This window comes from Palaemon carinicauda, chromosome 4 (genome assembly GCF_036898095.1).
Source record: "Palaemon carinicauda isolate YSFRI2023 chromosome 4, ASM3689809v2, whole genome shotgun sequence".
Classification (NCBI taxonomy): domain Eukaryota; kingdom Metazoa; phylum Arthropoda; class Malacostraca; order Decapoda; family Palaemonidae; genus Palaemon; species Palaemon carinicauda.
The window spans coordinates 192083962-192109872 of NC_090728.1; the positions used below are offsets into that span (position 1 = coordinate 192083962).

General features: G+C 41.8%; 1 protein-coding gene across 1 annotated transcript in view; it reads left to right on the plus strand.

Annotated features, from left to right (window-relative positions):
* LOC137640309 (intermembrane lipid transfer protein VPS13A-like) overlaps positions 1–25911 on the plus strand; it is a 212029-nt gene that overhangs the window by 170579 nt on the left and 15539 nt on the right. The window contains exons 41-42 of the mRNA XM_068372942.1: positions 17629–17774; positions 18272–18465. Of these exons, the coding sequence (XP_068229043.1) occupies positions 17629–17774; positions 18272–18465 (340 nt within the window). The remainder of the gene's footprint in view (positions 1–17628; positions 17775–18271; positions 18466–25911) is intronic.

A 25911-nucleotide genomic window follows, 5' to 3' on the forward strand; every position in this document is an offset into this window, starting at 1 on the left:
CATTTGAAACTAAGGAGTACAGTAGTCCAAGGGGATCGATGCTTGATAACTTCTGTCACATAGCAGTGACAGCGTCCCCCTCGTAGAGACTGGCAAGTTAGGAATTATTCCAAAATTAGTTCGTAGATATTGACTCAAGGCTGCCTGAGACCTAGGGATGCACTCGTGCATATACAGTGCCACCAGCTGTCTTTATTTTGAGATGAACTGATGCATTTGTGTGGAAAAGGAACCACTAAAGGTTAAATTATAATTACTTTAATTGGTTTGTATGAAAGATTTATTTTGTTTTTTCAGGAATTGTTCTTTATATACTTAAACTGTTTAATAATACAACTCAAAATATGTTGTTCATATCCAAGAGAGTTAAAAAATTAGTGTTCAAGTTTTATGATCTATGGAAACCATGTCCACTGAATCATAAAGTGTTTGATTATTGTTCTATTATTCTTCAGTGTGAACTATCATTGCTAGGTACTGCCAATCCTGTGTAGTTAATGATCTTTAAGCTAAACTTGTGATTTGTACATTTTCTGTTCTGGATGTGATCTGTCTTAAATCCTTCTTTCCACTACTACCGTTATTCCTTGCTCTTAGTATACCCTTATTCCGAAGTCATCTGGCCTGGAGGCACATAGATCATTCCTAGTTTTTCCTTCTATTGCTATTCACTCATACGAGTATCGTATTATTTCAATGAATCTTACCATGTAGTCATCATGCTATTAGTTTAATAAAAGTACCAGCTTCCATGATCTCACCATGATGACTACAAAGTAAATAAGGAAATAGATATCATCGTTAAGATTCTGTTATATTCTATGGATTGCTGTACAACTTGACTGAAAACAAAATCTCACCATTTTCAGTAAATTTCTTTACTAATAGATCTATAGCTTGGGGGTAATGAAGAAGGCACTCTCCTTGGCTTTTACCTCTCAGTCAATTCAACTCTTGATGAGCTCTTCATCCATCTACTTTATCTCTTGACTTTTTTCCTCCCCAGTATACTTTTCTCTGAATATTGGTAGAGCATTTTCTGACTTTATTCTTGCACAGTTTCTCAAAAGAGTTTGTAGGTGAATTGGCCCATATGCTTTGCCATAGTTTTTCTGTTATGATTAGTGTTTCCATTTGTTACTTGTTATTGATACATCAGTACTTTAACCAATCCTTAATAGAAATGACTGTTTCAATCATTCCAGCTACTTTTGTTTGACTTAACTGTTGCTATTGTTAATATACTGTATATAAATTCTATTCAAAACTTCCTTTCTTCAATTTCTTGAATCTTATTCTCTTGTTTTGATCACCATTATGGCTTCCATAAGGAAAGAACAAGTGGAGTGCTTATTCCCCTATTGTTTAGATGTCTTGCTGAAATTTTGTCATCCTTCTTAACATAGCCAACGCATTCAAGGTGTTGCCGGAGGCTCTTTTAGCCAAACAGCATGTTAATGATTCTACTATTAACTTTGTAAACATATTTAAAGTGTTTTATCTGGCAAAGTTATATCTGTTGTCCAGTTAGCTCAAGGTTGTGTTTTCTCACTCATTCGATTCCTGTGTATTAATTACCCTCTCCAGTCTTCTGATGTTTCATCCTTCTATATTTCTGCTACATTCAACTCCTTGTAAGTTTTCATCTGTTTACTGTCCTTTATCTTGAGTTGTTAGTTTTCCATCTATGAAAACTTTTCAGTTGATTATATTCGAAAGTATAGTATTTCTGGAAACGGGTAAATGTTACCAGTCTTCTTTGGTAATGTATTTTATTATGTTTTGTCATTTAAGTATGTTGGTCAGGTTTATAATTGATTACCATAGAGACATTTGTTATTATATATGGTGTCACAGTAAAGAGGAAAAGATACCGAGAGAATGGTATAGGAATATTCTACTAAAAATGAATAAAACTTTATTTTACTCTCTTGCTTGAGGTTACATTCAGGTGCACTATGCTATCTAATTTATCTTCCTCTTGTTTTGTTGTAAGCTTTTATAGTTTATATAGGAAATATTGATTTTAATGTTGTTACTGTTGTTAAAATATTTGATTTTTCCTTATTTTCTTTCCTTCCTGGGCTATTTTCCCTGTTGGGGCCCCTGGGCCTATAGCATACTGCTTTTCCAACTTGGGTTATAGCTTAGCAAGTAATAATAATAATAGTAATAAGTATAAAATAATGATATTGCTCAAGTACACCATAAGTGCAGAAAAGTGCTGGAAGATAGCTAAGAAAGTTTTTTAAACATCAGTTTCAACTTTGTAGGTCGGAATTCAGTGGATGTTGATAGAATTAATTTTATTGAAGATGTTGATTGACATATTTGTGGAAATTGAGATAGGCTATAAAGAGAATATTAAGTAGATTGTGTTAAAAGGCTTACTAAGAAAGCTATGATTACTTTATGATGACAAATTCAGAATTAGCTCTGTCATCATTTTGCCTTAAGGATTTAACAGATAATTTGTTGTCCAAGTATCAATGGGTCATCCTTTGAGGTAGGAGAAAATTTGTAGATTGTGAGGACAGACATGAAAGGAAGCATGAAAACTAACAAGTGAAAAGGGTTTGGTAGACTACTATTAAGTAAACTTGTACCATTGCTGTACAGAACGAAGATTTCTACCCTGTGCATAAAACTGATTTACTACATGACAGACACAGTGCTGCTGCAAAGAAAATAGAGGCAAATACTGTGATCTGTATTTAAAGTGTGTTGAGAAAATTCAATCACTGATTGAGAGAAAGCTTAACAATATGGTGTTCGTACATTGGGAAATAGAGAGAAAAATAAAAAATGTGTTTTTTTTTCTAATTCCATTTGTCTTCGGTAAACAAATAAATTCACAGTTGAAATTCAATACATGATGGCTAGAGATGTGGTAACTAAGTATATCACCTGCACCTTCCACTGCAGTAGTCCAGAGTTCAGTTCCAACTCATGGCTTTATAAATTTTAACTGATAGCAAGTCAGCAGCTCATGTTTGGTTCCTTCAGGTCTTATTATGGGTGAAGAGAGGCCCCTTGCCATTAATATGCGTATATGTGTGATCTTTATGTCATTTTGTAACACTGCAGTGACCTGTCTCTTATCCTCACAGTTCATTGTTGACAATTAAATCTAGTGAGACATGATGCTGAGAGGCTGTCTCTCTTTAGTGGAGTTGAAGCCGAGATCTTTATTGGGTTTTGCTTACCATGCTAGTTAATTGGAAACATCCCTGCTTGGCAATCTGCCAGATGGGAGTTTGAGACCTCCTCGAGGTTATTCATTTGTAGTAGTGTCTGCACTCTCTCCATCTTTATAAGCTAAGAATGGGGCCCGGTTTGGGAAAACCGATAGGTTTAACTTTTGAGTCATTGTTATCCATTACCTGCCCCTCCCTGGTCCAGGGTTGATGGAGTGGGTGGGTTTGGGCAATGATATGTATATTAAGGTCAGTCTCTAAGACATTTTCCTGTCTCTTGACTTTGCCATTCATGAGTAACTTTTAGAAATAAAGGGGAAGGGAGAGAATGTTTTTATGATTCCTTGTATAACTTCTGTTGAATTATCAATGCAATGAGTTATGCATTAAGATTTATAAGCAATCACCTATTTTCAGTTTGCTTTTGATATATGTAGGCACCGTAAAGCACCACACATGCATATTAGAATTAAACTACCCAAATATGAATTTAAATTCCTATCGTTAGCTTCATTTGTCCTTCCTTACTTCTTAGATCTTAGTATGTTGCATCTCTTTATTCTTTACACTTGCTGCATTTTTTTTAACTTTGTTAAATATGCATGAATCAAATTTAAACCTTTTTTGACTTTGTATTGTAAGCTTGCTTCTCTCCAAGACTTTTATGGTGCAGTGCTGCTGGTATTTTCATTCATGAAATGTAAAACACTTTAGCCAATGTTGGCCGAAAATACTATCAGAATATTTTGGTCATATTTATACCATTCAAACTTTTAAGGAATGGAATTCTGTACTTTGTTTATAAACACAATTTTGTAGAGGACTTTCTATCAACTCTTCAGTGACATTTCCTCTTCCATTGTATCGTCTTAGGTAGTTTTTTTTTAATTAAAACAGACATTTGTCTGTCATATTTTGTTACTGTATCACAATAATTTGTTTTTTTAATATATTCCTGTGATTTTGTTATAGGAATTTGCAAGACTGCATCATTACTTCATTAATATTTGATTGTCCGTGGTAGTCAATCAGGTAGTCCATATAATAGACGTAGATTTTTACACGAGAGATTATAATTACCATGAGTAACTATTAGACGATAATTTTAATCAATATGTATTTTTTTATTTCAACTCCTCATTTATTTTATGCAATACAACTGTAACAACAGTTGATTTTTATCATAATCATTTTTTTTTCTTTTCTTCTTCTGCATGGCAGGGAGTAGGCTACCAGGTATAGTGCATGACTCAATATTTCTGGTTTATGTATTTTGAGATTTGGGTATTATTACCTAAATTGTTTGTATATTCCCATAATTGACATATCATCACCCTCATAAACTAACTGCCTAAGTCATTTTCTCCACTTGTTGGGAAATAAAAAAAAAGCCTTCTCATTTCCTAATTCTTTATTTGTTCCGTAACCGAAATACAAACCACGCTATTTACATTGGGTTTACCTTTTAGCGTAGCTGAAAAGGTAAACCCAATGTAAATAGCTAAGGTTTGTATGGTTAGGAAAAATACAAATTATCTCCGAATTTTTCATATCATTGTAATGAGCTTCAATTCACAAATTCTAATTCACAAATTTCTATGTTAAGAATTTGTGAATTGAAGCTCAAGACAATGATATAAAGAATTAGGAAATGAGAAGGCTTTTTTTTTATTTCCCAACAAGTGGAGAAAATTACTTAGGCAGTTAGTTTATGAGGGTGACGATATATTCCTTCAAAATATGTAACAATTGCCAATATTTTCATACTTATAGTACAGTATACACATGAAATACCCCCTGGTGTTTTGTATGCATACAATCTTTGGTTTTATATGTACCTATGGCCATTATTGTAAATAAGGGGTACTATGAATGATTTTAGTTACTAAAGAGGCTAAAATATGTAAACTTATAGATATCAATAACTGTAACCAATCAATTAACAAAATAAGTTGATTTTAGATTAGCTGTATGTGAAAATAAGAAGTTGTGTAGATCTTTATATATATATGTATATTCACTACTTTTTTTATAGAGGTGATATAAATTATATGATGTTAATTCATTGCAAACTTAACCAGAGTTCATGAATATTTGATTACTGGGAAATTTGAAAAACCACTACGAGTTTCCTATACAGTATTTAAACCAAGTGAAATATTTTTCTTTTGATTAATAATTAATGAGCTGTTTGTTAACATAAGATATTCAAATCTTATAGGAAAATCACTGAAGATTTAACAGAAGACAAATTGGAGAATACATATTCCAGCCATTAAAATACATAAAGCTTAACTTATAAGGCAATACATAATGGGAAAAGTGCAGCCTCATGTACTCTTAATAGAAAAACATCCTCGAGTGGAGCAGACTTCTCTATGTGTATAAGTTTTGTGTTAGTACCACGAAAATTCATTGCTCTTGCTTCTGTTCAAAGTACGGAAACAATGTCAATTCGCAGCAGATGGCTTTCGAGGAAGAGAGTTTGTATTTGTGAAACATAAATTTGTTCTAAAATGCTTGAATTTTTGAGGATTTGTAACTGTCCCCAAACAGACCTTGTTGTGAGGTGTGTAGAATTAGTTTCAATAAGAAATAAATAGAAAACTCATATTCCACCTTAAAACTATACACAATGATGTGATGCGCAATATGCCAGTTTGGTCGTCGAAGGGCCCAATCTCTAGAGAGCCTAATCTTGAAGGCAACTAATGGCAACTTTATCTTTTGATGGAGATAAAAACAAGTTTTTTTTCAAAAGGTATTCATGCCCTGTCCATGCCATTATAGGCCTGTGTGGCACTAATTTTCTTCTTAAAAGAAAAAGTAACCACAGATAGCTGGTAACGTTAGCTAGCTTTCTCATGAAAGAACAGACAGAGACCACAAGCATCCCTTGTATGGTACTTTGATTGTGTTATTTGTATTTCTAATATACATACCTCAATATATATCATATACTTCCGTTCTGTATTCACAGTTCATATATGTTAGAAAGCAGTGTCTTTATGTGACTTTACAGTTTTAGTGTTGAGAAAAACTCAGGATGTTAATCCTGATTCATGAAGCACCCTGTATATGTTTTGCAGTTTGGTTTATTGTTTTCCTTACTTCCCTCAGCAACTTCTTATTGGAAAACCCTATTATGACATGCTTATTCTTTTTCTCGGATTTATAACACATTTATAATGTACGATTATTAGTTTCAAGGAGAAATTTGAGTGTGCATGAGAGCGAAGGGCACCAAAACTTCACTATTGTGATTCTGTTTACATTCATATGAACATTTTTCATTTACTGATTTAAAACATTTACTTCTTTTGTAAATTATAACTTTTATAGGCCTCTCTAAAGAATGATTTCAGTTTTCTATTTGTCTCTTTTTATAAAATATTTTCTTTTTAAAAACAAATATCTCACTTGTTATCTAAAAGATCAAACATTTAACAGTTAAACCTTGAATAAAGCCACAGTAACTAGAAAACAAGATCCGTTTCTAAGAAGCTACTAGTTATGTTTTTCATGTTCCTGCTATTTTCAAAATAATTTCATCATAATATTCACAATGTTGACTAACTTCATAATCATTTGAATAGGAGAAAGAAAGCTTTCTAACATCTTGAAACACATTTTCATGTTCATTTTGCTACATTGAAATATGCCACACCATGCACATATGAAATATGAAGTTGCTTTAGAGCATTTACTTCAGTAAATGGAGGGATGTTGTAGTCCAGTGTACCATCTCGATCATCTGCCTTGCAATCTAGTACACTAATAGAGCAGCTAGGATTAAAAAAAGGCAAGGGCTTTGCAGAAGAATGGTCTAAATTGGATAAGAACTTGAGGATCTAAGAAAGGATTTTGAATCTGTAATGCACTCTTCACCATCAGAACCCCTACTTTGTGAAACACTAGAACCTTTGGACCAGACATGGGAAGTCAGGTTAGAGTTCAAAATAGGTCAGGTAGTTCATAATTCCTGCCTTAATTAGAAGATTGACTAGCGTTCTTGGATTTCACAAAAGAATCTAAAGAAGTTAAGAGCTTTCGAAGCTTATCACTATCAAAAATATATTTGTTTAGTGCTGTATTGGACCTCGATGCTGGCGTGTCACTATCGCCGTCATCCCCGGGATAATGAACTAACCCACTCTTTTCTGGGTTTTCCCATAGCTAAAATTCATTATCCTTTGCACTTTGAACATTTAAACTGGTCTGCATCCATAGAGGGAACAGTGATGCCTTTTTAATCCTCACAGTGATTATCTGTTCCCAACACGAGACACAAAGATAAAAGGGCTGTGATTGCCTCAAAATAATTCCCTTAATCGGTCTATGCAGTAGTTATTAACAAACCCAGACGAAGACAACTGTAAAAGGCCTAAAACACCTAAATTTGGAAAATGTGGAGTTTGAGGCTTGTCAACAAACTAAAAGTGACAGGGACTGAAGACATACAGTACTGTAAGGCCTACGTAAGCCATTGACTTATAGCCATTAACTGCTAGATTGCTTTGTTACTTTATTAAACGTAAGTGTATTGAAAAGAAAGAAAGAAAATTTGTAGGGTGAATTCGGAGAAAGTCGAGCTTCCAAATAGAAGTAATGTGAACATCAGGCGAGTATAGAAATAACATCTATTATTGAAATTCAACTTTTTGTATAAATTACAAGCTGTATGGTAGCATATGATAAAGAGCATGTTTTGATTTTTATTGGCAATTAGAAAGGTGTATTATACAATATATGATTTGGTACGGATTAGTTCTTTTAACCCAATACTAAGTAATTTACCATATTTAAAGTTCTTAAGTGTTTTAGTAAATGTATTGTGGTGCCTATAATGAGTAACTATTTATGTAGCTCTAATCTTAGTTTGATATAAAGTTGTTATTTCTTATACCCTGTACCAAAAGTCTTGTTTAAAATTAGCAAATTACCAGTGGAGAAATTTAATAAATTATGGTTTGTAGATGCTTGCAAATCTTATGTACAGTATCTCCAAATTCAGGAATGTTTTGTGTCTCAAAAATTTTTGCCACTGCATTTCATTGTTCATCTGATATTGGCGCACGGGAAAATACTGTATCATCATGATTGAACATTAGGAACAATTTCTTTGAACATGAGGATAGATAAGACCTTTACTACGGATACGTCCCTGATTATGCACGATATCTTAGGATAGTCGTTCCGGGGGTTAGAACCCCGTGATACCTGACGGTAATTCTCTTGTAATATCACTCGCAGAAATATTATGCAGTAGGAAGTTGTCAAAGGGATCTTACATCAGGACGACATGGCTATCTCACCCATAAATATTTTTCTTACGTCAAAGTCCGTTTCTTATATTCTTAGAGAGACAGTTTCATTACCTCTGATGTTAACCCTTTTACCCCCAAAGGACGTACTGGTACGTTTCACAAAACTCATCCCTTTACCTCCATGGATGTACCGGTACGTCCTTGCAAAAAACTGCTATTTACATTTTTTTTTTGCATATTTTTGATAATTTTTTGAGAAACTTCAGGCATTTTGCAAGAGAAAAAGACCAACCTGACCTCTCTATGACGAAAAATAAGGCTGTTAGAGCAATTTAAAAAAAAACATACTGCAAAATGTGCTTGAAAAAAAATAACCCCTAGGGGTTAAGGGTCGAAAAGTTCCAAATAGCCTAGGGGTAAAAGGGTTAATGGCAGCATCACTTGTAAAGCTGTAGTTTTTTAAGTGTATTTTTATGAAAATATAAAAATTCAATATGTGAATAAAGGTCATATTTTTCCTCGTCATTAGTTCTAGCACCAGAAGAGGTAAATGTAGAGGAAGTATTCTATCATCCTCTCCTCCCACGCCTATTGACCCAAAAGGTTTTGGTTAGATTTCGCCAGTCGTCTCTATCTTGAGCTTTTAAATCAAGATTTATTTGAAATATATTTCAGAGTTAAGATATGCAATTTAGAATAAGTTTCTACTAGCCTAGAATTTACCAAACAGTAATGTCTTTGGTAGTCAGACTGAAAATATTAAAAACCTTTCTGGGTCGATCTGTGGCGCCGGGTGAAAAGAGTCCTTCTTATATACCTTTTCTGATAAAACCTTCCAATTATACCAGAGAAAGATAAAAGCATGGAATGCTGAGGTTACAACCCTCGCGCGAGCACCTTTAGGGTGTCGTGTATAAAGCAAAGGCGCGTGAAATCCACTATTCACAGGTTGTCTTCCATTTAGTTAATTCCTTCGTCAAAGGGATGGGCCGATACAAAGGCCCTTGCCAACCACCAGCGCCACACCACCCACGCCACGACGCGAGCGCCATCTGAACAACATCCTTCTTTTTGGAATACTAAGTGTTGATTTGTTTTGTTGTGCTCTCGGTCTTTTTTATCAATCGTGGATTTATTTTGTCATGTCCGAAGCTCCATCTTCACACATTCCAATGTTAAGTACCATAGTTTGTTTTGACAGTATTTTATTGTACCGGGCTTTTGTTTTATATCCAGTATAGTCTGTTTTAATTCCCGTCTGGCCTTTCATGGCGGCCATTGTTTGTTCACTTGTTGGGAATTCATCTTTGTCTGCCCGTTTAGTACTCTGTCACTTAGGTTCTTGGTTAAGTCCTGGCCTTATGCCTTTAGAACCGTTATTATTTTTATTTTTATTTTTTTGTGTATTTATGCTCATGGTACTTTTTGCTAGTAAGTCCAGCCTACGAACGAGATAGCGATTTAGCTTTGTTTTTGTTTAGTGCCCGCCCCTCCGAGGCGTTCGTCACTCGACTGTGCTATTTATTTAAAGTTTTAGCAGTTGCTATTCTTCGATCGTAGTGTTATATGGATGTACATTTTTATTTTATACGTTTATAATAGTGTTGTGTGATTTTTAGTCCTGTTTTTGTGTCCAAGAGAGCGAGAGATAGGGGTCCCCGTTTTCTGTTCGCAGTCACGAGTTACCCCTTTCTCTCGTTTTCTTTCTTTGCTCTGGTGGTTGAGCGGATTTCCCGTTTTCCGTTTTGTGCGTTCAACGGGTTCTCCCTCCCTCACCTCTCCCCCTCGGGGTGGATGATAACTTACGAGTTATTTATTTTTCGTGACTTTTCAATTGTTAGCGTTATTTTGGTCCGTGTTCGTCCTCTCCCCGTTACGGCTCGGGAGTAGTTTATGAACGTTTTCCACTCCGCCTTGAGTTCTACTCCGGCTTGAGGGATTCTCAATGACTTTCGTTCTATTGTTATATTTATATATTGTTTACTACATGGGACGGGCTTCATATTGTTTAGATACGACCCTCCGGTGGCCCTTACTGCGGTCTCAGGCCACGGCCATATCCACAATAGCCATTGTTATTACAATTGTGTTTTTATTCACAATAATTATTCAGGACCTTTCTTCTCCCTCCGGCCTCACCGGAGGTTGTAAATACGCTTTGCTATGATCTAAGCCTTAGCCTTTAGCTGCGGCTTGGCTTTTATATCTTCACAATTGAATTATTAGCCACAATTGAATTATTCAGGGTATCTCATTATCCTCCGGCGTCACCGGAGGTCGCCCATACACTTCACACTTATATTTGCCTTGCCTTTGGCTAAGACGGCATTATTCAGGACATCTCATTACGCTCCGGCTTCACCGGAGGTCGCCCATACACTTAACACTTATATTTGCCTTGCCTTTAGCTAAGGCTGGTGTTTATATTTATTTTAAGGGCATGTCACTGCTTCCCCGACCCTCGCAGGTCGGCAGATTGCTTTAAGTTATTTATCCTTATGTCATTAACAGACATTAGGTAAATTACAAATATACAAACATTTGGATATTATAGTGCCAACAATGGTTTTGGCCGAATAGCGATTTAAACGTTTGCGATTTAGTCTGTTAGTCTGTTAGTTTACACTCGCCCCAGGAAGGCTCGATTTAGACTATATCCTTATTTATTGGTTACGTTGTCGTTATTCTTCGTTTTTGGTTATTACAATGACTAAAAATGAAAAAGAAAAAGGAAAAATAAAAAAAATAAAAATAAAATAAAAACAATCAGTTTTATTTTACTTTCCTTATATTATTGTGTGATGTTAGCTTTTATTATGTAACCTTGAGAGTGAGAACATAAGGTGCTCGTTTATTAGCTCGAGTAAGGGAGGTGATTTTCCCGTTCTCCGTTTTTATACGTTCACGAGTTATTCAGGCCTCCTCTTATTATCAGAGTTGATGATAGTACGTTTAATGTTATACACGTTTTATTGATGTGGTTACTGTTAATATAGCTAACACTATTAGTAGGAACGTTGGTGTATGAGTCATTAATAGGGTTCGATTTATACCGACACCCTTAGCTCCGCCTTGAGTTATGTTTAGCTCCGCCTTGAGTTATACGCCGCTATAATGGATACTCATTGGGTGAGAACTAGTCAGATATTTGGAGTGCAACGGTGAAATCCGGCACTCAGACTCCGGCTGAGACCTTTTTGCACACGAACCTTTGTCATGTTTGATCTCAATTACACCTTTCCGGCCCCTTTTTTCATCGAATCTCCGGCTACGCTGGAGATAACTCAAACATTCATTGAGGTTAATGGTATCGTACCGGTGACGGTCACGATCTCACGGGGACTAGCCTTTGCTACCGGATCTCCCATACAAACAGAGATCAAGCAGACGTCCAGAACCGGAGTTAACAATGTGATACCGATGAGGATTTCACAGTTTCATTATTACGGTCCCTTTTTCATCGAATATCCGGCTTCACTGGAGATAACACAGACATTCAGTTTTAGAGAATGTTATCGTACCGATGAGGATCACGTTTTCACGTTGCCGGACCTTTGTCACTGGTTCTCCGGTACAAACTGAGATCAATCAGACGCTCAGAATCAGGGTATGAACCCTTTTTCATGAATTATCACAATATCGTCATTACGATTCTTTTTCATCGAATCTCCGGCTTAACCGGATATCGTACAGGCGATCAGCATTGAGGTTAATATTAGATTTCCTCTGGTTCACGTTGTCACTATGACGGACCTTTGTTTGTACCGGGGATGGTTGTCGGAGATCACTCAGACCACGGGTGGCCAATCTTTTGTTTTACCTGTAAAAAAAAAAAAAAAAAAAAAAAAAAAAAAAAAAAAAAAAAAAATTATTTATGAACGTAACTATGCCTATATTTATGCATGTATTTAATTCTAACTATGTATAAATATGGATAAATATCCATACAACATCGTGTTCAAATAGAATTAAATTAATTATGCCTATATTTATGCATGTATTTAATTCTAACTATGTATAAATATGGATAAATATCCATACAACATCGTGTTCAAATAGAATTAAATTAATTATGCCTATATTTATGCATGAATTTAATTCTAACTATGTATAAATATGGATAAATATCCATACAACATCGTGTTCAAATAGAATTAAATTAATTATGCCTATATTTATGCATATTCAATCCTAACTGTCTAAATATGGCTAAATATCCATACAACATAGTGTTCAAATAGAAATACATTAATTATGCCTATATTTATGCATAGTCAATTCTAACTATGTCTAGATATGGATAAATATCCATACAACATAGTGTTCATATAGAAATAAATTTCCACCCAGTGGCGAATGCGCCAACAGTGTCACATTTCATGAATACAAGTGTCGCACTATACCCCAGAAGATAATACATTAAATAACTTGTCATTAAAATGGCTTTTTAAGAGTATACAGCTGATCCCAGCCTGTGAATGGGATCGCTAACCAAAGTTCAAGGAACATCCAGACTTATGTCCCCTTTGTGTTACAGAAGGTTCGCCTGCATGGTTCCCATCAGGATGATGATGATTCTCTCTGGCCTGCAAAGAGAGGCTCTCCACCCTTGGGTATCGAAGTTGGGAAGGAATGCTCCATCTAGAGGTCCCTATCTCCTCGGAGTGTCCTCTCTAAGGTTGGACAACGACCCCATGGACGGGCAGGTATGTGGGGATGAGTTTTGAGCCTTCAGCTTTGCAATTACCTACGTCACCGACCTAGGACCATTAAAGGATCCTAATGTTCATGTTACCCTGCATAAACGGTGACGGCTAAAAGCAACACATACTAAGGAAATCCAAGGGGCTATGACGAGCTCTAAGGTATGGTGGTGAGTCAGTGCCGTTCAGGAACTCGGATATAGGTGGTACCATAAATCTGGAGGGCATAGACGTCCTCCCTCTGGGGGACCTAGATTTTACTCCCAGGTACTAGAATTCCCATTCAACGGATTCGTTCGATTGAAAGAGATTGCCTTGGTTAGATTAGACAAGGTACCGAAGGTAACGGTATTATTTCCTAAAGGGCAGGCCCGATCTGTCTGGACCAGGATGTTGTCAGCCTGGGGGGTACGATAATTCCAGGCTCTGCCCTTCCAGTTCGACCTACACGTTTGTTGGTCTGATCGGGTCAGTTGTGGGAAGTACGTTCTGTCTGAGACCTCTATCAGACAGGAATTGATAGTCGGTTTCCCACTCGTCATCACAGCCTTCCTCTGGTTCGACGATTTTGTATCTGACCCCCCATCATCAGGTGGTCTACCTCACTGATTCCCCAGGTACACAGCCCAACTCCGTTGGGATGTTTTGCCTGCATGCAGCCCTAGATCCAAACCCTCAGGCTCCTTTCATGGACACCAGAGAGGAAGCTACAGGAGTAGAAGACAGTCCCGACATCAAAGCGGACCTAGGAAAAAGGGGGCTCGGAGAAGGGAAGGACCTAGATTCACTCCCTCACAACGCGGTGGTCCTGGTAGAGGGAAGACTTTACCACTTTCGTGACCATTGGACTCGGTCTGTGGGATCATAGCATAGTCTCTAACGGTTTGAGATGAAAATGGCCTCAAGGTCCTCCTCCTCCGCCAGTGACCTTCTCCCAGAAATACACTCCCGTCCTGAAAGAGTACACCACAGGGTTACTCAAGAAAAAGCAATCAAACGACTACCTCTTAGGTATGGACCTTACTTCCCCGTGGGACCGTCACCACCTCTGTCGATCTTACCGACCGCTATTAGCTTGCGCCTATAGCTCGAAACTTCTCTTCTTATCTGGGTTTCCACCTAAGCAGGAAAGCCTTTGTGTTCAAGACATGCCCTTCGGCCTCAACATTGATCCCAGGATATTCACGAAACTGGGAGAGGCAGTGTTAGAACAACTCAGGAACCAAGAGATACAGATCATTGCTTATCTGGCCGGTTGGCTCATTTGGGCCCGGCCGGCCATAGAAGGTAACAGAGCTACGAAGGAATTTCTTCGATCGCTCGACAACCTGTGATTTCGGGTCAATCTCCATAAGTCTCGCCTGCAACCATCAGGCCACTTAGAATGGTTAGCCATTCAGTGGGACCTTTCGAAGCACACGTTGTCTCTCCCTTCCAAAAGTAAGAGGAATAGGTTCCAAGATCAAGGATTTCTCAAGCACAAACAGGTGTCCAAAGAGCCTAGAAAGTATCCTCGGCCTTTCCCAATTCACTTCAGTAACAGATCTCCTAATAAAAGCCAAACTCAAGACATCAATCGATTTTGGAGAAAGAGAGCTACAGTACCTATAAGAAGACAAGGTCTCGAAGATCCCCTCTGTCGGGAAAATGAGACTACGCCCATGGTCCGAACCGAAGGACCTCTCCAAAGCGGTTCCTCTACAATTCCCACCTCCACAAGTGACATTCCATTCAGCCGTGTCTCTAAGTGGATGGGGGGATTTCTCCGAACATCAGATGTTTCAGGTTCTTGGTCACTAGCCATGAAACAGTCCCATATCAATGTTCTCGAAGCCATGGCGGTGTTCTTGACCTTGAAGAGAGAGACTCCTCCGAGGTCGACCCACATCAGGGTAGTGTCAGACAGCACAGACGAGGTACACTACGGAAACAGGGGAGGATCCAAGTCACCCAACCTGAATCAGGTCCTGGTCACTTTCTTCGCCTGGGCAACAGAAAAGAACTGGTTCCTGTCAGCACCTCACCTAGCGGGAGGCCAGGGTGTGAGAACGGGCTCACTATCCAGGACGAGTTCCCTGGAGTCAGAATTTCACTCCGGTGGATACTCAGGTTCGTTCCAGGCATCCAGGTAGATCTATTCACATCTCAGATCAATCACAAACTACCTTGTTATGTGACCCCAATCCTGGACCCTCGGGCTCATGCCATGGACGCATTACCCCGGGATTGGAACCATTAGAGGAAGATTTCCCTATCTCTCCCAGTGAATCTTCTAAAAACTTTAACACCGACTGCGCTCCTTCCGGGGCGCAGTGGTTTTAGTACCACCTCACTGCCCAAGAACAGTTGGTTTCCTCTCCTCCTCGAGTAGAAACTCCGTCCCATCCGGATTCCGTTCCTCAAACTGACCCGAGTATTCCAAACTCACTGTGTCGGATTACTCAAGGATGTCCAAAACCCTAACTTTGTGGACTACAGGAAGTTGGCAGCTCGTAGAGACTCGAACATTGAACCGGAAAACGATTTCTTCATCGAATCAGTCAAAAGGGACTCGACAATTCGCCAATATGATTCGGCCGTTAACCCCCAAAATAGGTGGTCCCCTTGGAAAGTTATTCCTCTTCTCCAAGATACTTTTCTATGTCCGGTCACCACTCTCAGGGCCTTTTTAGCCACGACTGCTACCCGATCGTCTGGCCCCTTGTTTATCAGGGAACAAGGAGGTACCATTCCCATACGTGGTATTAGGCTATAGATCCTATACTTCGTTTGACAAGCCAATCCGGGATCATTTCCCCCAGAAGATGGACTTTGATGACCTTATAAAGTTCACGGGTTGGGAATCTCCTATGGTCTTCAAACGCCACTATCTAATGAACTTACAGGCTCTTAAATACCCAACAGTTGCAGCTGGGAGCCGTATCTCTCCCCAGTGATCTTTTGTTCTTCCTTTCATCCATCTCTTTTCTTCTCCCTCCTACCCGCCACTCGCACCACGACGCCGCTTCCTTGGTAGTTCGTTAGCCCTAAGTTTATTACATATTAGGTTATGTTTGTAACTATTATTGATTACCGTTGTTACAGGGTTGGGATATTCTTAGCCATGTCAGTTTTGTAGCATGTTTCCTCTGATACTCGGAGGCTTCCCTGTTATCATGTTTGTTTACCTTAATTATTTATGGTTTTCTTTACATGGTGTTGTTTCTCTCCCCTCATTAAATTAGTTATTGTTGGGCTTGGAAGGCATTCTCTGGTACATTTTCACCCGGCGCCACAGATCGACCCAGAAAAGGGATTTTGACGAAGGAAAAATCTATTTCTGGGGAGAGACCTGTGGCGCCCGGTGAAACCCTTCCCCTTTATTTTACACAATCCCACCCTTTCCTTTCCAAGCCATCATGGCCAATACAGAAGGATGTTGTTCAGATGGCGCTCGCGTCGTGGCGTGGGTGGTGTGGCGCTGGTGGTTGGCAAGGGCCTTTGTATCGGCCCATCCCTTTGACGAAGGAATTAACTAAATGGAAGACAACCTGTGAATAGTGGATTTCACGCGCCTTTGCTTTATACACGACACCCTAAAGGTGCTCGCGCGAGGGTTGTAACCTCAGCATTCCATGCTTTTATCTTTCTCTGGTATAATTGGAAGGTTTTATCAGAAAAGGTATATAAGAAGGACTCTTTTCACCGGGCGCCACAGGTCTCTCCCCAGAAATAGATTTTTCCTTCGTCAAAATCCCTTTTATCATCATCAAAATGGTTTCCGTAAATAAGCTAACTAAAGTCATACCAAAATCTACCATGTAAATTTATGGGCTCATTTATGTCTTTGTTATTATTTGTGATGTTTTTTTCTTCCATTGTTCTTTACTCATTAGTGTTATCTACATATAAATTTTGATTACTGGATTTTGAAATCTGTGCACGGATGTTCCCAGTACATTATAGGTGTCAGCATCTGTTTCCTTCTACTCAGGTCCTTGGAATTCAGATATATATATGTGTATATATATATATATATATATATATATATATATATATATGTATATATATATATATATATATATATATATATATATATATATATATATATATATATACTGTATATATACTGTATGTATAAGCATATGTATGTGTATATGTATAACATAGAATAGCTGGTTTTCAAGGGCTGTCTCCTAGATAATTTACAATATTTACATTACTTTTAAGTCTTGTTTTTTTCTTTGCATTTATTCTCTAATTTATATTCAATTACTACTTTACTGTGTTATGCTGTCATGAAAAAAGGCAATGTGTATATCCTGTTATCCTTATTTCAATTAGTATTTAGTCATTCGGATTCATCAAATAGATTTAATGCATAATATTTTAGTAATTAAGGGACGCACTGTAACATTCGTCATAATGAGGAGATAAGAATTAAGATAGAATTGTCCCTCATATATCACTGTCTTTTCACAGGTGCGCAACAAGATGGAGTTGAAGGATTCTTTAAAGGTCTCGGTCGTGGAATCATGGGATTGATTACGAAACCAGCTCTCGGAGTCATTGACTCCGTAGCTATGGCGTGTGATGCTATCAGACGTGCTGTTGATTTAGGTCATGATGTGAGTAAATATTAGTTATTTTATAGTGATTTTGATAGAGTAGCTCCCATAGATAATAGTGAGCGGCATTCTAAGATATTGTGTGTGTATATATATATATATATATATATATATATATATATATATATATATATATAATATATACACACACATATATATATATATATATATATATATATATATTGTATATACATATATATATTATATATATGTTATATATATATATTTTTTATATATATATATTATATATATATATATATATATATATATATATATATATATGTATATATATATATATATATATATATATATATATATATATATATACATATACATATATACATATATACATACATACATAATACCTTGGTGAAAAGTATTTGATCAAGACTATGGCAACAACAAATCTTAAATTTACTCAAATATACAAAATTCATTTTGCTGTGTACAGTAAATGGTAATCTTATAACAGTAGTTACCTGATTTCATATCCCCAGGTAATTGTGAGATCAAGAGTGCCTCGGCACGTCTCTCCATTCATTGCTATGCGACCGTACAACAGCCACGAGGCGGCTGGTTTGGCTCTGATGGCATCTCTAAGCCACGGTCGATATGTGCAGACAGACTGGTATTTTGCACATGCTCCGTTGTCAGAATCAGATAGGCCTGATATCATCTTAATCTCAGATAAGTAAGTATTGCCAAGATCAGATTGGCCAAATTTCAGCACCATCTCTTGAGAAGTAAATATTATCAGGACCTGGTAGACTTTACTATCATCTTAATCTCAGATAAGTAAATATTGCCAGGATCAGATTGGCCAAATTTCAGCATCATCTCTTGAGAAATAAATATTATCAGGACCTGGTAGACTTTATTATCATCTTAATCTCAGATAAGTAAATATTGCCAGGATCAGATTGGCCAAATTTCAGCACCATCTCTTGAGAAATAAATATTATCAGGACCTGGTAGACTTTACTATCATCTTAATCTCAGATAAGTAAATATTGCCAGGATCAGATTGGCCAAATTTAAGTACCATCTCTTGAGAAGTAAATATTATCAGGACCTGGTAGACTTTACTATCATCTTAATCTCAGATAAGTAAATACTGCCAGGGTCAGATTGGCAAAATTTCAGCACCATCTCTTGAGAAGTAAATATTATCAGGACCTGGTAGACTTTACTATCATCTTAATCTCAGATAAGTAAATATTACCAGGATCAGATTGGCCAAATTTCAGCACCATCTCTTGAGAAGTTAATATTATCAGGACCTGGTAGACTTTACTATCATCTTAATGCCAGATGAGTTAATACTGTATTACCAGGATCAGATTGGCCAAATTTCAGCACCAATCTTGAGAAGTAAATATTATCAGGACCTGGTAGACTTTACTATCATCTTAATCTCAGATAAGTAAGCTGTATTGGATTTTGATGATACCTCATCTTAATCTTATATATGTTACCCCTTTTACCCCCAAAGGACGTACTGGTACGTTTCACAAAACTCATCCCTTTACCCCCATGGACGTACCGGTACGTTCTTGCAAAAAAATGTATATAAATTTTTTTTTTTTTGCATATTTTTGATAATTTTTATAGAAACTTCAGGCATTTTCCAAGAGAATGAGACCAACCTGACCTCTCTATGACGAAAATTAAGGCTGTTAGAGCAATTTGAAAAACATATACTGCAAAATGTGCTTGAAAAAAAATAATGGCTGTGGGTTAAGGGTTGGAAATTTCCAAATAGCCTGGGGGTAAAAGGGTTAAGTATTGTCTGATTCTGATAGGCTGGTACCATCTAATTTTAATGAAAGAAGTACAGTACTGTGTTAAATGGCCAAATCATTAAGATGTATATTTCATGTCGCTAATTTAAAAACTATAGGGAGTAATTCTTGTTTTGTAGTGTACTATATATTGGCAGTACTGCAATAATGCTTATTGAAAATAACTGATGTTTATTACATAATCTTACATTAAAGATAAGCTGTATTGACTAGATTATAAATGTAATTGAAAAGAAATACTTACCAAAACATCAGTATTTTATATTAATGTACAATATTCTCTCTCTCTCTCTCTCTCTCTCTCTCTCTCTCTCTCTCTCTCTCTCTCTCTCTCTCTCTCTCTCTCTCTCTCTCTCATTACATTTCAAAATACTTTTACTCCACTATGGGCCTGAAGTACAGTACAGTATTTAGTCAAATGCCTGACTTTATAGTACTCAGTTCAATTCTCCAGGATGGGAAGTTTTCGCATATGAAAATAAGAAAAGTTATATATCTGCAATTCGCTGGCAGAGTATATTTTTTAAATATATCTATTGTAATGATTTTGAGCCAAGATTATTTTTCAGACTGTCATGTTTATGAAAAGATACTCTAGTGATGTTTCACCTTGAATTCTGAGCTGTGAGAAGGATTATTGATTTTAGATTTTTATAGAAAGGGGTATCATATATTTCAGGGCAGAGGAGGCTAATTGGTGAGGTATATTACTGTATGCAAATCTATCAACACAATTTTGATTTTTAATTTGTTCCGTAACTGAAATACAAACCACGCTATTTACATGGGGGTAATTACTTCGGCTTAGCTGAATGACGAGCCATTAAGATTTAACGAGGGTTTCCTACCCCACCGCTAGTTAGCGGGGGGTAGGGAGGGGTAGCTAGCTACCCCTCCCCCCTCACACACACCGGTGATTAGCTCACTTTACTTTTGGCTCGGAGCGACGACAGACCTGTCAGCGCTCTCCTCTCTGTTGACTGCCATAATTTTGTTTGCTTTTTCTTTTCAGTGTGTGTGTGAAGTTGGCCTCTATTACTCGTTATGCATACGTGCCCTGGACTTCCCGGCCGCCCTTGTGGGACCTTTATGTCGGCCGTGGACACGGATCCTCACTCCTTATGCCCTCAGTGTAGGGGTCAACGGTGTGATAGGTCTAACTTGTGCATTGAGTGTAGGGAGTGGTCTATCTCCCAGTGGGAGAGGTTTGCCCGGCGACGTAAGAAGAAGGCTAAAAGGCATCTTTCTCCTTCCGAGGCTTCTCGGAAGAGAGAAAATCCCAGGTTTTCTTCTTCCGCCGCCCTTTCCTCCTCCGAAGCTCCCACTCGGGCGGCGTCTTCCGAGAGGCCGGCGAGTGGTAGCGTAGACCGTAATGTTGTTGATGTCATTAACCGATCCCGTGGTGAGGGAGAGGTCGTTGCCTCCCATAGCGAGGCGGCTGCCCCTTCCCCCTCGGAGGAGGTAGTTGTTTCCAATAATGTTCTTTTTCAGCTTTGGGCTTCCTTGAGGCTGCAGGGTTTGCCCTCCAAGGAAGTCCTGTTTGACATGATCAAACGGGGTGCGGCCGCCGAACAATCGTCAACTTCAGCGGTGATAGATCCTCTGTCTGTGGTTGACGTTGTTGTGTCGGAAACATCCCGTGGGTCTGGCCAAATGCCCGTTCCTGTGGCTGCAGTAGCGGAAGGCTCTGTCTCCCCCTCCGAACATACTTCGAGGGAGGAGCTTAGTCTCACGGTCTCTCCTTCCGTTGAGACTCCCTCTCGGGGGAGTTCTCTGGTAGAGACGCCTCTTCGGAGGCCCGTTGATGGTCAGCCTGCTGATCCCACGGCCTCTCGTGGGCGTATAAGGCGGAAGGCTCGTCCTCCCCTTTGCCGTAGAGGCCTTTCTTCCCCCTTTTTAAGGGGTTAGGAGGCGCCTCTTCGGCTCGTCGTCACCACAGTCCTCTGCGGAGGAGATGACTCGCCGCTCTCCTGTCCTGCCTGCTACCAACCTAGACCTCTCCGGGGATCGTTTGTGATCCCCTTCGGAGGATGGTCGTCCTTCGGGACAAGGTGAACTGTCGCCCAGACCTTCTACATCCAAAGCTACTGACGCGCTTTACACGCCACCTGAGACTACCACTGCGCAATCTCCAGGCCCTTCGGGGTCTCAGGGACCTGAGCGCGAAACTGCGCCTCTCGCATCTAAGCGTAAGGCTCCGCCTGTGCACCCTCCTGCTGTCGTTCCTGATGTTCGTGACATAGCGCCTCGGCGCTCACCCTTAGGCATTCGCGCCGCTGTTCCTGTTTCGCGCCAGGGTTCCCCTGCGCGCCCACGCCCGTTGGCTCCCCGTTTCCCTAAAGCAGTTCCTGTAGTAGCGCGCAAGCACCCAACTGCGCAGACACGCCCTGCTCCTGATATAGAGCCGCCGCGCTCACCTGCTCACACGCGGCCAGTTCCTGATATGGCGCCTACGCGTCCACCGATGCCCCAGCGGCCTCCTGCGCCCTCGCGCCCCCCAGCGCCTCGGCGCCCCCCAGCGCCTCGGCGCCCCCCAGTTCCTGTTTCATCGCGTGCGGTCCAGGAGGTTCCTGAGTTGGCGCACAGGCGCCCTCGGGTTCCTGCGGGCTCGTCGCGCCCATCGGGGGATAGACGCGACACGCGTCCCCGCGCGATTCCAGCTCCAGCGCTCACACGCACTCCAACGCGCCCACGTGTCGATTTGGACTCATCGGGCCCACCTAGGGAGGTTCACGATACGCGTCCGCGCGCAGTTCCTGCACCAGCGCCCACGCGCTCTCCAACGCGACCACGCATCGCGGCGACTCAGCGCGTCGCCCCAGAGGTTGCCAAGTCAGCGCACAGGCGCTCACGGACGCCTCTAGAACCGCGCGAGTCTGCTACAGACACGTTCGCGCACGACGCTCCAATATCGCGCCCTGTTCCTGCTACACGCCCCGTGCCTGTATTTAAGACAACTATGGTTGCCCAACTAACTCCAGAGCGCCCTCACGCGGCTCACACCACGCGACCTCCAAAGCAGCGAACCCCAGTGCGACCTAACCCTGATGTGCGCTATGCGCGCCCACGATCGCCAGCGCAAATAGCGCTTCCACAGGCGAGTAGACCGGTCCTTCCAGACTGACGCCAATCCTCTCGCCCCCAGGCCGCTTGCAACCCTGCTCCAGCGCTAACACGCCCTCGGCCGGTTCTCCCTGACGCGCTCAGGCGCCCCCGTTATCTCGCGCCCTTCGGAGCCGCACCAGGTTGCTGCGCGCCCCGCGCGTTCGGCCTCCTCCTGTTTCAGCTCCTGATCGCCGCACGCCTACACCATCGCCTACTCGCTCTCGCGACCATGTTTCCGCTCAAGCAGCTGTCTGCCCCCGCGCCCACGCGCCAGCTCTGTCACCAGCACGCCACCACGCCATCGCTCCTGACCATCCACCTGCGTGCCATCGCGCCTGCCCCCGCCCACGTGGGTGCGTGCGCGCGATTTTCCAGCATCGCTCTATCCATCCACACGCAACCCTGCTCCGGGCCCGATACACGAGCCCCAGCGCGATCACTGACAGGCGGACTCTTCCTTGTCGCGTTCCCCTCCCCGCAAGCGCAGACCAGCGCGCTCGCCAGAGGGGGAGCGCTCCCCGGACAGTTCTAGGGATTCTTCTTTTTCAGCCTTGCAGGCGAACCCTCGTTTGTCGACTCCTCCTAGGGATCCCTCGATCCCCTTCCCTCCAGAGGGAGTGTCAGACAGCAGCCCTGGTTCGACACCCTACTCAGAGCTCTCGTGCGGGCAATTAAGCCAGCCCTCTCTGATACGGGTCGCGAGCCAGCGGCAGCTTCCTCCCCCCTGAAGAGGAAGAGAGGAGTCTCTCCCGTGGATCCTCCTCCGAGGCCTATGCTGTCCCCGCGCAGATCCTTACGCAAGGCTCCTACTCCCCCTCAGACCTTCTCGCCCTCCCTTGCGAAGGAGGATTAACCCTCCTCAGGAGAGTCGGTCGAGCAGGAATACTCCCCCATCGCACCAATGGAGGAGGTTCCTTCTCTTCCCGAGAGGCCTCCTCGTCTTGAGGTGGAGAAGGACCTGCCTCCTTCGCTTCTCGAGTCTTGTATCCCGCCCAGGAGGGAGCCTAAGGACTCTAAGACGATTCCCAAATCGTCAGCTAGGATCAGGCAGGAACAGTCTAGAGCCGTCGAGGATGCCCACGTGTCCCCCCAGGAAGAGCCCCTGGGGACGGGAGACTTCGCTGCAAGCCCGTCAGGAGGAGAGCACCAGGAGTCAGAGCATGCGTTCTGGCAAGTCCTGACCCTCATGAGGAACCTAAATGGGATCCCAGACCCTGAGGTCCCACCTCGTGAAGGGAAGGACACGGTTCTGGATCGTGTCTATGGCACTCAGAAACCCTCGAGGGCCAGTGCAGCTTTGCCCAGGTCCCAAGGGATGAAGAGTGCCAGAGACAAGATCGAGGGCTAGCTCGCGGAGCTTGCCTCCTCCAGCAGATCGAGTGCCGGGAATAAGCTCCTCCCTCCTCCTCGAGTCCATCAAAGGAGGTACTTTGAGATCCTCGAGGAGTCTTCGCTGAGTCTTCCCTTGCATCACTCCGTGGAAGAACTCACAGGGGGAGTCCCTCTTGAGAGACTCTCCAACCGGCACGTGTCCTTCTCAGCCACTGAGATCCAGAGCCAGGAGAAGGTCATCAAGTGCACCATGCAGGCTACTTCATGGCTCGACATCTGGCTGGGGTCTCTGGGCATCCTGGTGCGATCCGAGGACCTCTCCAAGGAAAGCACCAGGAAAGCACTGGAAACCTTTCTTCTCTCGGAGCACCAGGAAAGCGCTGGAAACCTTTCTTCTCTCGGGCACACGGACCATTGAGTGTCTGTCCCACCAAGTCTCGAGCTTGTGGGCCAACACGATCCTCAAGCGCCGGGACGCTGTGGCCGAGAGGTTCCACCATAAGGTTCCCAGCGCGGAGTCTAGCAGGCTCAGACACTCTTCCGTTCTCGGTAAGAGCCTGTACGAGCCTAAGGACGTGGAGCTCACTGCCGAGAGGTGGAGGAAATCCAACCAGGATTCCCTCATCCATAGGGCCCTGACATCGAGGCCCTACAAGCCTCCTGCAACCCAGCAGCCCCGTCCTGCCAAGGACACAAAGAAGACGACCGTAGCAGCGAAGCCCAAGATGTCTAAGCCCTTTCCTGCCAAGAGCAGGAGGGGCAAGAAGTCCTCCAGGGGAGGCAAAAACCCTAGAAGTACCGGCCGAGGCCGGAAAAGGCTAGGGTTGGCAATCCCCCTGCATGTCCACCAGTGGGGGGATGCCTTCAGAGTTGCGCAACAAGGTGGCAGCAACTCGGGGCAGATGCCTGGACGATCTCCGTGATCTCTCTAGGGTATCGCGTCCCGTTCACAGCATTTCTACCTCCCCTGACAGCGAATCCAGTGTCGAGCTCTTTTGCCATGGGATCGGCAAAGGGGCAGGTCCTCCGGGCCGAAGTCCAGACCATGTTAGAGAAGGACGCTCTCCAGGAGGTCGTGGACGAGTCCCCAGGCTTCTACAGTCGACTCTTTCTTGTGAAAAAGGCGTCTGGAGGCTGGAGACCAGTCATCGACCTCTCGACCCTGAACGGGTTTGTCAAGCAGACTCCGTTCAGCATGGAGACGGCAGACACGGTCAGGCTTGCGGTGAGACCACGAGACTTCATGTGCACACTGGACCTGAAGGATGCGTACTTCCAGATCCCAATCCATCCGTCTTCAAGGAAGTACCTGAGATTTTGCCTAGACAACAAGATCTACCAGTTCAAGGTGCTGTGTTTTGTTCTCTCCACAGCTCCTCAAGTGTTCACCAGAGTCTTCACCATCATCTCTTCATGGGCTCACAGGATCGGCATCCGTCTCCTTCGTTATTTGGACGACTGGCTGATCCTGGCAGACTCGGAGGCGTCCCTTCTTCGCCACTGAGACAGGCTCCTTGAAGTTTGCCAGGATCTGGGGATCGTGGTAAACCTCGAGAAGTCCTCTCTGCATCCCTCTCAGAGACTGGTACAGGTATATCTAGGCATGGTCATAGACACCAATCTCCACAAAGCCTTCCCATCAGACGAAAGGATAGCAAGGCTGAGGAAGGTTGCGAAACCTTTCCTCAATCGAGAAGAACTCCCAGCCCAATCGTGGCTTCGTCTCCTCGGCCACCTCTCCTCTCTGACCCGTCTCGTTCCCAACAGTCGCCTCAGAATGAGATCCCTTCAGTGGCGACTCAAGTCTCGGTGGAGTCAAGGACTCGATTCCCCGGACATCCTGATCCCCATGGGATCTGCAGAACGAGCGGACCTCGAGTGGTGGGTGGCAGACGAGA